The sequence below is a fragment of the Garra rufa genome, chromosome 20 (genome assembly GCF_049309525.1).
Source record: "Garra rufa chromosome 20, GarRuf1.0, whole genome shotgun sequence".
Classification (NCBI taxonomy): domain Eukaryota; kingdom Metazoa; phylum Chordata; class Actinopteri; order Cypriniformes; family Cyprinidae; genus Garra; species Garra rufa.
The window spans coordinates 32,123,164-32,135,311 of record NC_133380.1 but is presented as its reverse complement, the minus strand read 5'-3'; the positions used below and the strand labels follow the sequence as shown (position 1 = coordinate 32,135,311).

Genomic DNA, 12,148 nt, shown 5'->3' with positions numbered 1-12,148 from the left:
TGTCACTTGATCCTTCAGAAATCATCCGATTATGCTGATTTGCTGCTTAAGAAACATTTCCTATTATTATCATTGTTGAAAACAGTTGTGCTGCTTAATATTTTTGTAAAAACAGTCATACATTTAGTTTTTTTTTATTTTTTGTTGAAAAAAGTTCAAAAGAACAGCATTTATTTCAAATAGACATTTTTGTGACGATGTAAAAGCCTTTATTGTCACTTTTTGATTTTAATCAGGGTTATTAAAGTTAACTAAAACCATAAAAACATTTTCATTACGTTAAATAAAAAATATTCTGACCCCAAACGCTTGAATACTAGAATACACAGAATGTTTGTTGTAGAACAAGTTATATCTTTCTTTGCTTTATTATTGTTCATAGTTGAAGGCTAGTTTGAGTTTGACATCGACGCTAATGTATTTTTTATTGTGTGCTCAGTCTTTTACGAGGGGCTGAAGAGATGGGACTGCAGAAAGCTGTGAAGCCGGAGTTTGGTGGTGGTTCTCGCAGTTTCTCCTGTGAGGAAGATTACATCTACGAGAACATTGAGAGTGAACTCTGTTTCTTCACCTCACAGGTCCTTCACAATATTGATCATAAAGGTTTTGCTACAGCATTAAGTTTGTTTTTTTCCACTTGTTATTAAGACTGCAGATGAAATCTCATTTAAACAGAAAAAGGCTATTAAAATGTGGAATTGCATACACTAAAAAAGTAGTAACCTTAATGGTAGCATCTAAAAATACAGTATGTCACAAAAGTGACTACACCCCTCACATTTTATCAACCATTTTAGTATATCTTCTCAAGGAGCAATGCCATAGAAATGAAACTTGGATATATTTTAGAGTAGTCAGTGTGCAGCTTGTATAGCAGTATAGATGTATTGTCCCCTAAAAATAACTCAACATACAACCATTATTGTCAAAATAGCTGGCAACAAAAGTGAGTACACCCTAATTGAACTTGTCCAAAGTGCCATAACCACACATGCTGGACACCATCTGAGGCAAACAAGTTTATCTTATAGTCTCATCAGGCTACAGGACATGGTTCTAGTAATTCATGCTCTTGGATTGGTTGTCTTCAGCAAACTGTTTGTGGGCTTTCTTGTGTGCTGCGTATAGTCTGAGCACTGACAAGCTGACCTTATACTTCTGCAATCTTTAAAGCAATGCTGGCAGCACTCATGCATCTGTTTTTTGAAGTCAGGTTCTGCACCTGAGGCACAGAACGAGTGCTAAACTTTGTTGATCGACCCTTGCAAGGCCTGTTCTGAATGAAACCTAAGAAACCCTCCCCCATGACCCTGAACACTGTAGTGTAACTTGGTTTCAGGGTGTTACTGAATCTCTAATAGCCTTGGCCATCTTTGTGGAGAGCAACACTTCTAATTCTCAAATCCTCAGAGAGTTCTTTGCATGAGATGCCATGTTGAACATCCAATGGTCAGTGTGAGAGAATTATACATAAAGCACCAAATTTTATCTGCTCTAATACAAGATACACAACTTTGTATGGTCCTGTCAAGCAGACAAAAACATAAACATGATGAATAGGACATGTGGCTTTGCATGATTAAACAACATACAGCAGTTATTACTTAGGGTGTACTCACTTTTGTTGCCAGCTATTTTGACAATAATGGCTGTATGTTGAGTTATTTTTAGAGGACATCAAATCTATACTGCTATACAAGCTGCACATTGACTATTTTAAAATATATCCAAGTTTCATTTCTATAGTATTGTCCCTTGAGATATACAAAATATTTGCTGATGTGAGGGGTGTACTCACTTTTGTGACATACTGTATATCTACAGAGAGTGAAATGTATACTTTCAAATGAATCAATTCAACTGGAAAACAAATATTCTCAGATTATGTAATCCGTATGAAACATACAGGCGCATCACTACTGCAGAAATGAGTCTAGTCAGTGTTGCGACTTAATCCCTTAAACCAAAAACAAAGAAAGGACTAGTTTATCAATAAATTATTAAAACGTTAATGCAGTCTCCTTGCTGTTTTTCTCTGACACATTCATAATTAACAATTAGAGACTAATAGTGAATGGCTAAATGACTACTAGAAACCAGAAAAATCTTTAGTCGAGGGCAGCTGTAACAATCGGACTCGACGACAGCATGGATAGATCCAATTGCAAGCTTTATTTTACAGATCGTGGTCAAAAAGGCAGGATCCAATACCAGCAAACAGGAATGTCCAGGGCAAGACAAAAGAGTAATCCGGAAATACAGGCGTGAGACAAAATCCAAGTGAGCAGTCCAAAGTAGCAAAATAAACAAGACAATGAAACCAGGCAAAACTATGACTAAGACTAAGACTAAGACTAGAAAACAGGGCTATGAAGCAAGGAAACCGCTTGGTAGAGTCCGCAAGAGCAAAACAATACTTTGCACTGTGTATTTGGCATGGCCTTCCTTAAATGGCTGACAGACAGGAAATAACCAACGCTCCCCCAGAAGCGACTCCTGGTGCTCCAACAAAACACAAAGGCAATAAGTCCAAGATTGTGGGGGGAACAAGATGCAGAGTCAGGGCAGACAGGGATTTCAGAAACGGCCTCCATAGCCACATCAGGGCAGACAGGGACTTCAGGAACAGCCTCCATAGCCGTGACAGGGCAGACAGGGACTTCAGGAACGGCCTCCATAGCCGTGACAGGGTAGACAAGGGTTTCAGAGACGTGACTTGGCTCTGGACGCTCAGGCGAGACGTGACTTGGCCCTGAAGGAATGACTGTGTCTTGACTTGGCGTGACAGGAACAGCTGTGACTTGGCGTGGCTGGGACAGCTGTGACTTGACTTGGCGTGACAGGAACAGCTGTGACTTGACTTGGCTCGGAGGGAACAACTGTGACTTGACATGATTCAGGAGGCACTGTAGTGTCTTGATGTGACCCTGAAAGTGCTGCTGTAACTAGCTTGGAGTCTGGAAGTGTTGGGGTGTCTTGACTCGACTGAGGGTGTGAAACTTTGTCTTGACTTGACTCAGGGAGTGCTGTTATGTCTTGAATTGCTTCAGGATATGAAGCGGTGTCTTGGCTTGACTCAGGATATGAAGCGGTGTCTTGACTTGACTGAGGGTGTGAAACTTTGTCTTGGCTTGACTCGGGGAGTGCTGTTATGTCTTGACTTGCCTCCGAATGTAAGGCGGTGTCTTGGCTTGACTCAGGATATGAAGCGGTGTCTTGACCTGACTCAGGAAGTGCTGCTCGACTTGGCTCAGGAAGTGCTGCTTGACTTGGCTTAGGATGTGAAGTGGTGTCTTTGACTTGATTCAGGAAGTATAGCTATGTCTTGACTTGATTCAGAAAGTGAAGCTGTGTCTTGACTTGACTCTGAAGGAACAGCTGCTGTGACGTAACTTGACTTTGCAGAAACAGCAGCTGTGACATGACTTGACTTGGCAGGAACAGCAGCTGTGACGTGACTTGACTTTACAGGAACAGCAGCGGTGATGTGACTTGACCTTGCAGGAACAGCAGCCAGGACATGACTTGACTTTGCAGGAACCGCTGCTGGGACGGGACTTGACTGAGGAACCACATCTGGAAGGACAGCCATGATAGATGCAGACTCAGAAGCAGAAGACATGACGTGAACATTCTGTGGCTTGGCTGACGTGACATGAGCGGGCGCTGGCTTGACTGATGTGGCTTTAGTGGTCGCAGACTTGGCAGGTGCTGACAGTAAGAGACCGAATGTTCGTGCTGACAGCAGTGGTGGGTCCTCCAAGCTGGATATTAGTCTCTGATAAGCCATGGAAACATGAGGGTGTGATGCTGCAGCCATTTCGACGACAATCTTGGGCTCTGGCGTGGCGGCGGCCATCTTTGCGACAGGCTCTGGAAGGACAGCCATCTTGTGAACAGGCTCTGTAAGGAAGGCCATCTTGTGAACAGGCTCTGGAAGGGCGGCCATCTTGTGAACAGGCTCTGGAAGGGTGGCCATCTTGTGAACAGGCTCTGGGCTAGCAGACATCTTGTGCTGTGGCTCTGGGCTAGCAGACATCTTGTGCTGTGGCTCTGGGTTAGCAGACATCTTGTGCTGTGGCTCTGGGCTAGCAGACATCTTGTGCTGTGGCTCTGGGCTGGCAGTAGCTGTGGAAAAATCACTGTCCTCTTCTGCAACACCCACAGTAAACAGAGAGCCACATAACAGTAGAGCATAATCCATCAGGTCCTCCAGCCTGCATTTTACCTTTCCTCCAGGCAACATAGATTTAGTTGGCTCATTCAGTCCAAAACTAAACAGATCTTTTAAGAACACTTCATCATATAGTGGTACCTGGTAGCATTGTTCGCAGATCTGGTAGACGTAATCCTCGATAGATGAGTCTCCTTGTTGCAGATGCAAAAGCTGGTCGATTGGGTCCATGGCTGAGGATGAAGCTGCTGGATCTGTGTATTGGCGAAGTATTCTGTAACAATCGGACTCGACAACAGCGTGGATAGATCCAATTGCAAGCTTTATTTTACAGATCGTGGTCAAACAGGCAGGATCCAATACCAGCAAACAGGAATGTCCAGGGCAAGACAAAAGAGTAATCCGGAAATACAGGCGTGAGTCAAAATCCAAGTGAGCAGTCCAAAGTAGCAAAATAAACAAGACAATGAAACCAGGCAAAACTATGACTAAGGCTCAATCCCAATTCTACCCCTTAGCCCTACACTTAGCCCTACCCCTCCGTTTGGCGCGTTCACGTGAAGGGGTAGGGGTGTCTCATTTCTCTTTTGGTTGGAGGGGTAGGGGTAAGGGGAAGGGCCAGATAGCCCTCCAAACGAAGATTTTTCAGGACCTCACTTCAAACGAAGGGCTAAGAGAAATTTCCAACATGGCTGCTCACTCGAGCAAGCAGACTCGTAAATATAAGTAATTTTTGCCTTTAATAAGGATTTTGATGACAATGTTTCATTATATGTATATTACCTTCAATCTTGTGTTTGTGTTTATGGTGTTGTTTTGTAAATAAACGTTTGCAAAAAATCGCTAAAGTTTGCTAGCAGATAGCACTGATTGCACGATATTACAAAATATATTTTTATGTCATTTACACTTGACTGCATGTTAGAAACATGAAAGACCAGTGGCACGGCAATTTGCAACGGTGGTGTAGTGGAGGGTGTACGCAGGTATATGGTGTATACACACTTTCACTTTTTAAATCCCCTCTGATGCGCATTATTCAGTAGTGTCCTGCATTCGCCAAAATCATGGCAGTCCACCACATCCAGTCATGTGAATAATTGCAAATATTCGCTAAAAACCCCTAATAAAGGCAGTGATGATGCAGTTCGGACCGTGGAGCCGGCTTGCTTTGAAATGTATTTGATGATTGTGCCTAATGCACCAGCATGCGCCCAATACGTCTACCGCACCAGTAATTTAAATCAGTACATAATAATAAAAACGATACCTTACAAATAAAAAGAAGCTGATTTTTACGATCAGGAATTTCTTAAACAAGTGAACCCCTGTAAACATTTTAGTCCAAGGATCCAGAAAATGAACACGTTCAAATGAAGTATACTTCTCCAGGCACCACTACACTGATTAGCAATTTGCCGCGCATGTGATAATACGTTGTTTGTTTTGCTTATGACCACATGTGAATGAACAGTGCGTACACCGTACATTTGTACTTTTTGAAACATGACAACATTTTGACATCTTGGAATGAGTGATAAACATCTGCGCATGTCCTCTGACGTAACATTAGGAACTAGCGACAACCTATGATGACGTATAACAGTGTTGTAGTGGTGTCCCATTTCTTAGGGGAAATATTTTAGCCCTTCCCCTTTACACTTTGTTTCAAGGGACAAGGGGAAGGGGCGAGGGGTAGGCGAAGGGGTAGAAAATAGAATTGGGATTGGGCCTAAGACTATGACTATGACTAGAAAACAGGGCAATGAAACAAGGAAAACGCTTGGTAGAGTCTGCAAGAGCAAAACAATACTTCGCACTGTGTGTTTGGCATGGCCTTCCTTAAATGGCTGACAGACAGGAAATAACCAACGAAGCAGCAGAGGGAGCAGCAACTGTCTGACTGGGTGAGGGCTCCCTCTGCTGGGCTGGCATTACAGCAGCCCTAATAAATACCTTAATTTATACCAACAAAACAACAACATTTCTATGGGTTAAATCAGGTAGAATTGTAGCAAATAATACTGCTGTGTAACATTTATGAAACATACAGTCAAGCCCGAAATTATTCATACCCCTGGCAAATTCTGACTTAAAGTTACTTTTATTTAACCAGCAAGTTTTTTTTAAATGACACAGGCTTCTCCCAAAAGATATTAAGATGATGTACAAGAGGCATCATTGTGAAAAAAAAAAATTCTCAGCTTTTATTTACATTTGAACAAAAAGTGGCATGTCCAAAATTATTCATACCCTTTGCAAACTGTCACAGTCTATGGGAAAATCCAAAGTTCTATACCATTCCAAATAGTCCAAGCTGTTCTAAAGCATCCTAATTACCCTGATTCATTGGGAACAGCTGTTTTAATCAACGCAACAGGTGAAAATCAGAAGCTCTCTGCTGTTGGTTTGTGGACAGTCATGGCTAAGAAAAAGGAGCTTACTGAGAACCTGCAGCTGCGCATTGTGGCTGCTCACAAGAAAGGAAAGGGCTATAAGACCATATCTAAATGTTTTGAAGTTCCAGTGGCTACAGTGCAAAGTATTATTAAAAAATACAAGACGTTCCGCACTGTGAAAAATCTCAGAGGACGTGGTCGGAAGCCAAAAGTGACACCTGTGCTGGCCAGGAGGATAGTGAGAGAGGTAAAAAAGAATCCAAGGATCACCACCAAGGCCATCCTGATGAATCTGGGCTCTGCTGGTGGTAACATCTCAAGGCAAACAATCCAACGGACACTGCACACCGCTGGGTTCCACAGACGCAGACCAAGGAGGACACCACTTCTCCAGATAAGGCACACAAAAGCCCGCTTGGCCTTTGCAAATGCTCATCTGGACAAAGAAGACTTCTGATCTTCTGTTTTATGGTCAGAAGAAACAAAAATGTAATTGTTTGGCCACAATGATGTAGCCTTCATTTGCCGTAAAAAAGGAGAAGCGTTCAACCCTAAGAACACCATCCCCACTGTCAAACATGGTGGTGGGAACCTAATGTTTTGGGGGTGTTTTTCAGCCGGAGGACCATGGAAACTAATCACAGTAAACGGCACCATGAAAAAGGAGCAATACATCAAAATTCTCAACGAAATGGCATTGTGCACCAGTGGACATTTCAGCACGACAACGACCCAAAACACACAGCAAAAGTGGTGAAGCAATGGTTAGCAGACGAAAACATTAACGTTTTGCAGTGGCCCAGCCAGAGTCCTGACTTAAATCCAATTGAGAATCTGTGGAGGGAGCTAAAGATCAGGGTGATGGCAAGGAGACCCTCCAACCTGAAAGAGTTGGAGCTCATCGCTAAAGATGAATGGGCAAAAATACCAGTGGAGACATGCAAAAAGCTGGTCAGCAATTATAGGAAGCGTTTGCTGTAATAGCCAATAAAGGCTTTTGTATTGATTATTGAGAAGGTTATGAATAATTTCGGACATGCCACTTTTTGTTCAAATGTAAATAAAAGCTGAGAAATATTTTTTTCCACAATGATGCCTCTTGTACATCGATTTATTATCTTTTGGGAGATACCTGTGTCATTTCCAGTAAAAAAAAAAAAAAACTTGCTGGTTGAATAAAAGTAACTTTAAGTCAATATTTGCCAGGGGTATGAATAATTTCGGGCTTGACTGTATATGAAAACTCTCATATATAACATACATGAAATTACCTCGAAGATCTATACAGGTGGAGCTGGGGAAGGTTGAGGGTTACTGAAATGTTCTGCAACTGCTACAGCAAGCACTAGCCTAATATTTAAATGTTGAGCAGCAAGATTATTGGCTGCGGATTGGAAAAGAAACAACTCAGCAGTGTCATGTGAATATTGATGTCATTATGTCAGATTGAGTTTGACCCTATGAGCCTGCTATCACATGAGCCATCTAGATTTTCATGACAGAACTTTGCATTTTTTGTTTATAAACTGAGAGACAAATTTGTTTTTTCAACATCACGGACATTGTCAGTAGAGCTAATTTTGTATTTAATCCATTATATTCTGTGAAGGAATCAAGCTATTACACTGAGACATCGATTTGGGTTATACATTTAATGTGAACATTATTAAAGATTGAAGCATATTCTTTCCATATCACAGGAACGACAAAGCATAATGAAGTACTGGCTGGACAATCTCAGAGCTAAACATGGGGAGGCCCTTCACAACATCCGCTTCCTGGAAGGGCAGCCAATCAGTGAGTTCTTCTCATTAGACTTCCTGAGAGGCCTGAGAAGTGTGTGCCTGATCTGTACCAGTGGCCTGTATGTACTGTATGTATAAGTCGCTCACCTTTACATATGAGGTTTTATATGTTGCTGGTGACAGATGTAAGTGAACGTTTCTGGAAGGAAAAGTTTTGCCCAAGTTTTGAATACCTGTTCATGTTGTGTGTGTGTGTTAGTGAGCGTGAACTGTGTGTGTATGTTCCAGTTCCTGAGCTGAGGGCGCGAGGTGTGATCCAGCAAGTCTTCCCGCTTCATGAGCAGAGGATTCTGGGACAGCTGATGAAGTCGTGGGTGCAGGCTGTGTGTGAAAAACAGCCACTGGGTTAGTAGATAGCATTGAAAAGTCAACACTGAAATATAATGTGTTTTGGAGGGCTTAGTTATTTTATAATTAGTTTAAGCTGCTCTTAAAGGGATAGTGCACCTAAAAATGAAAATGGCCCCATGGTTTACTCACCCTTAGGCCATCCTAGGTGTATATGACTTTTCTCTTTCAGATGAATACAATCAGAGTTATATTAAAAAATGTACTGGCTCTTCCAAGCTTTATAATGGCAGTGAATGGCTGTTGAGTCCAATAAAGTGCATCCATCCATCATAAAAAGTGCTCCACATGGTCACAGGATTTAATTAAAGGTCTTCTGAAGCAAATCGATGGGTTTGTGTATGAAAAACATCCATATTTGAATGACTGAATGCGGTGACGAACACTGTGAAGAGAACAAAACTCCGGTCACAAATTATAAGTACAAAATGAGGACTTGTAAAGAAAAATGTCTGAGGGTTTCGATATACACCAAAAGGACTCTGGCTTTCCTTTGCTGTCAACAAAACTTGGTTTTCATGAGACTAGCATATTCTCACCTGAGCTTAGGCTATGCCTACGTCCTACTCTCTCAGTAACATGTGTACAACAGTTAGCGGAAGCTAGAGATTACAGTTTATAAAGTTTTAATTATGGATATTTGTCTTACACAAACGCATCGATTCACTTCAGAAGGCCTTTATTAACCCCCTGGAGCCATGTGGACCACTTTTTATGATGGATGAATGCACCCATTCACTGCCATTATAAAGCTTGTAAGAGTCATACACACCTAGGATGGCTTGAGGGTGAGTAAATCATCAGGTAATTTTCATTTTTGGGTAAACTATAATTTTAAGATGGTCTTCCAACTGATTTGATACTTTTTACAATTTTTTTATCTAAAAGTTTTTACCAATTTTAATTCGTTTCTGCATGTTGTTTGTTTTGTTAGACGACATTTGTGATTATTTTGGCGTGAAGATTGCCATGTACTTCGCCTGGCTGGGTTTCTACACCACTTCCATGTTGTATCCAGCCGTTATTGGCTTTGTATTGTGGATGCTCACAGAATCAGATCAGGTATTTGACCACTTAAACATCATAAATGTGACTTATCCACTATATTTCAAGAGTTTTGAAGCTGTACTATGAATCTGAGATTAATTAAATGTCATGTATGGAATGATATCTTAAAACTGGATTCTTGTGTTGTTCATGTGATTGATATTTTTCTGTTGCTATGATCTCAGACCAGCAGGGATATCTGTTGTGTGGTGTTTGCTCTGTTTAATGTGGTGTGGGCCACGTTGTTCCTGGAGCGCTGGAAACGCAGAGGAGCAGAGCTCGCCTATAAGTGGGGTACACTGGACACCCCAACTGAGTCACTGGAGGAACCCAGACCTCAGTTCAGGGTAATGACTAGGGCTGTCAAGCGATTAAGAATTTTTATCTAATTAATTATAAAATGTGCAATTAATATGTTAATTAATAGCATATTAATTGCACATCAATTTCTGGCTGATAAATTACCCCAAAAAGATTGTGTTAAATGAGAAAAGCACTGAATAGCCATTACAAAAAGTAGCTTTAGAAAGAAGTATTTTGGTTCAACATTGCACAAATAATTAGGTAACACTTTACAATTGTCAGGTTTTAGTCTTGTATTTCTGTTCTCCCAGTGTTTTCTCCCCTTCTGTTTCTAGTCATTTTTGGTTTAGTCCTTATCTCCCCCTTTTGGTTCGTGTTCAGTTGGTTTGTTCTTGCCCATATTTGTATTTCCCCCTTGTTATCCTTGTTATCTCGTTTGTAACCACACCCCTGTTTCAGTGTATATAAGTCTGGTTCTGCTCACTCCCCTTTGTTAGTCGATAACGTTACATGTTCTCATTTCTTACTCCTGGTTTTGGTTTGTTTGTATTTTCAGTATTTGATTTAATAAACTGTTTATTTCATCTACTCCGGATCTCCACTCCTCAACCCATCAGACTGTGACAACAATAAGGTTAATTATGTGGTGTGTTCAGGTGCATTGTTGGCGCATTGCTATTTTGAGGCAACTAAATATAATTGCATCATTGACCAACTAAAACCTGGTCTAAAGTCAATAGCGCAAAATATTATTTATTTAAAGGTGTATATTTATTAAAACGTGTGTACACTCTGCTTATTACGCACACAAGGACCCACAGAGGCACACAAACATGCCAAATATAAAAAATGAAAGGATTGCAAAGTAAAAAAATGTTGGAGAAGCGTTCAATCTTTGTAAATACACTTGGTGCAAGAGCAACTGACTTTTAAAGGGAATCCTTTTTTTTTTTCTCTCTCTTGCTCTTCTGCTCAGGGGGTGAAGCGGTGCAGTCCTGTGACGGGCTGTGAAGAGTTTTATTACCCACCGTGGAGGAGGAGAGTGTTCAGATGGCTGGTCAGCTTTCCTGTCTGTATATTATGCCTTTGCTTTGTATTTCTGGCCATGCTCGTCTGCTTTGAGCTTCAGGTGAGTTACACACGCTCTCACACAAACCGAATTATGGTAGCTGACGTGTCCTGCGGTCTAACAGCCTATTTTGCAATGTTTTCTAATTATTATGAATGCAGATTAAAATCATTTATAACAGATGATGACAAGTAACAGGACCCAAGATATGCCTTATACTAAGGTGACCAGACGCACCACTTCCCAGGGGGACATTCTGCACAAGATTTCTAAATTGCCTAAAATAACCAGGTGGTGGTTGTTTGTGCTGTGCCGATTGATTGTTGTATGACTTCAAAGTACTGCGAAAGCGTTTCAAAGGCATGGAGCCGTCTGCTCTGCACTATAGCTCTTGCGGTACTTTGATGTCATACAACGATTGATCGGTGCAGACTGTAGGCAAGAAACAATTTTCTTGGTACTCCTCACCAGGGCATCGCCACACTTGCTGGACACCATCTGAGCCAAACAAGTTTATCTTATAGTCTGATCAGACCACAGGACATGGTTCTAGTAATTCATGCTCTTGGATTGGTTGTCTTCAGCAAACCGCTTGCAGGCTTTCTTGTGAGCCAGCTTCAGATGAGGCTTCCTTCTGGGATGACGCCTATGCAAACCGACTTGTTGCAGTGTGCGACATATGGTCAGAGCACTGACAAGCTGACCTTCTACTTCTGCAACCTTTAAAGCAATGCTGGCAGCACTCATGCATCTGTTTTTTGAAGCCAGGTTCTGCACCTTGAAAGAGTGTACTCACTTTTGTTCCCAGCTATTTTGACAATAATAGCTGTATGTTAAGTAATTTTCAGAGGACTGTAAATCTATTCTGCTGTAGAAGCTGCACATTGACTACTCTAAGATATATCCAAGTTTCATTTCTATAGTATTGTCCCTTGAGAAGATATACTAAAATGGTTGCTGAAATGTGAGGGGTGTACTCACTTTTGTGAGATACTGTAGATGT

General features: G+C 41.4%; 1 protein-coding gene across 1 annotated transcript in view; it reads left to right on the top strand.

Annotated features, from left to right (window-relative positions):
- The window catches only part of ano8b (anoctamin 8b), a 45,712-nt gene that overhangs the window by 17,142 nt on the left and 16,422 nt on the right, over window positions 1-12,148 (top strand). Inside the window, exons 4-9 of the mRNA XM_073826218.1 lie at window positions 440-578; window positions 8,274-8,370; window positions 8,607-8,723; window positions 9,661-9,788; window positions 9,959-10,120; window positions 11,053-11,205. Coding sequence (XP_073682319.1) covers window positions 440-578; window positions 8,274-8,370; window positions 8,607-8,723; window positions 9,661-9,788; window positions 9,959-10,120; window positions 11,053-11,205 — 796 coding nt within the window. The remainder of the gene's footprint in view (window positions 1-439; window positions 579-8,273; window positions 8,371-8,606; window positions 8,724-9,660; window positions 9,789-9,958; window positions 10,121-11,052; window positions 11,206-12,148) is intronic.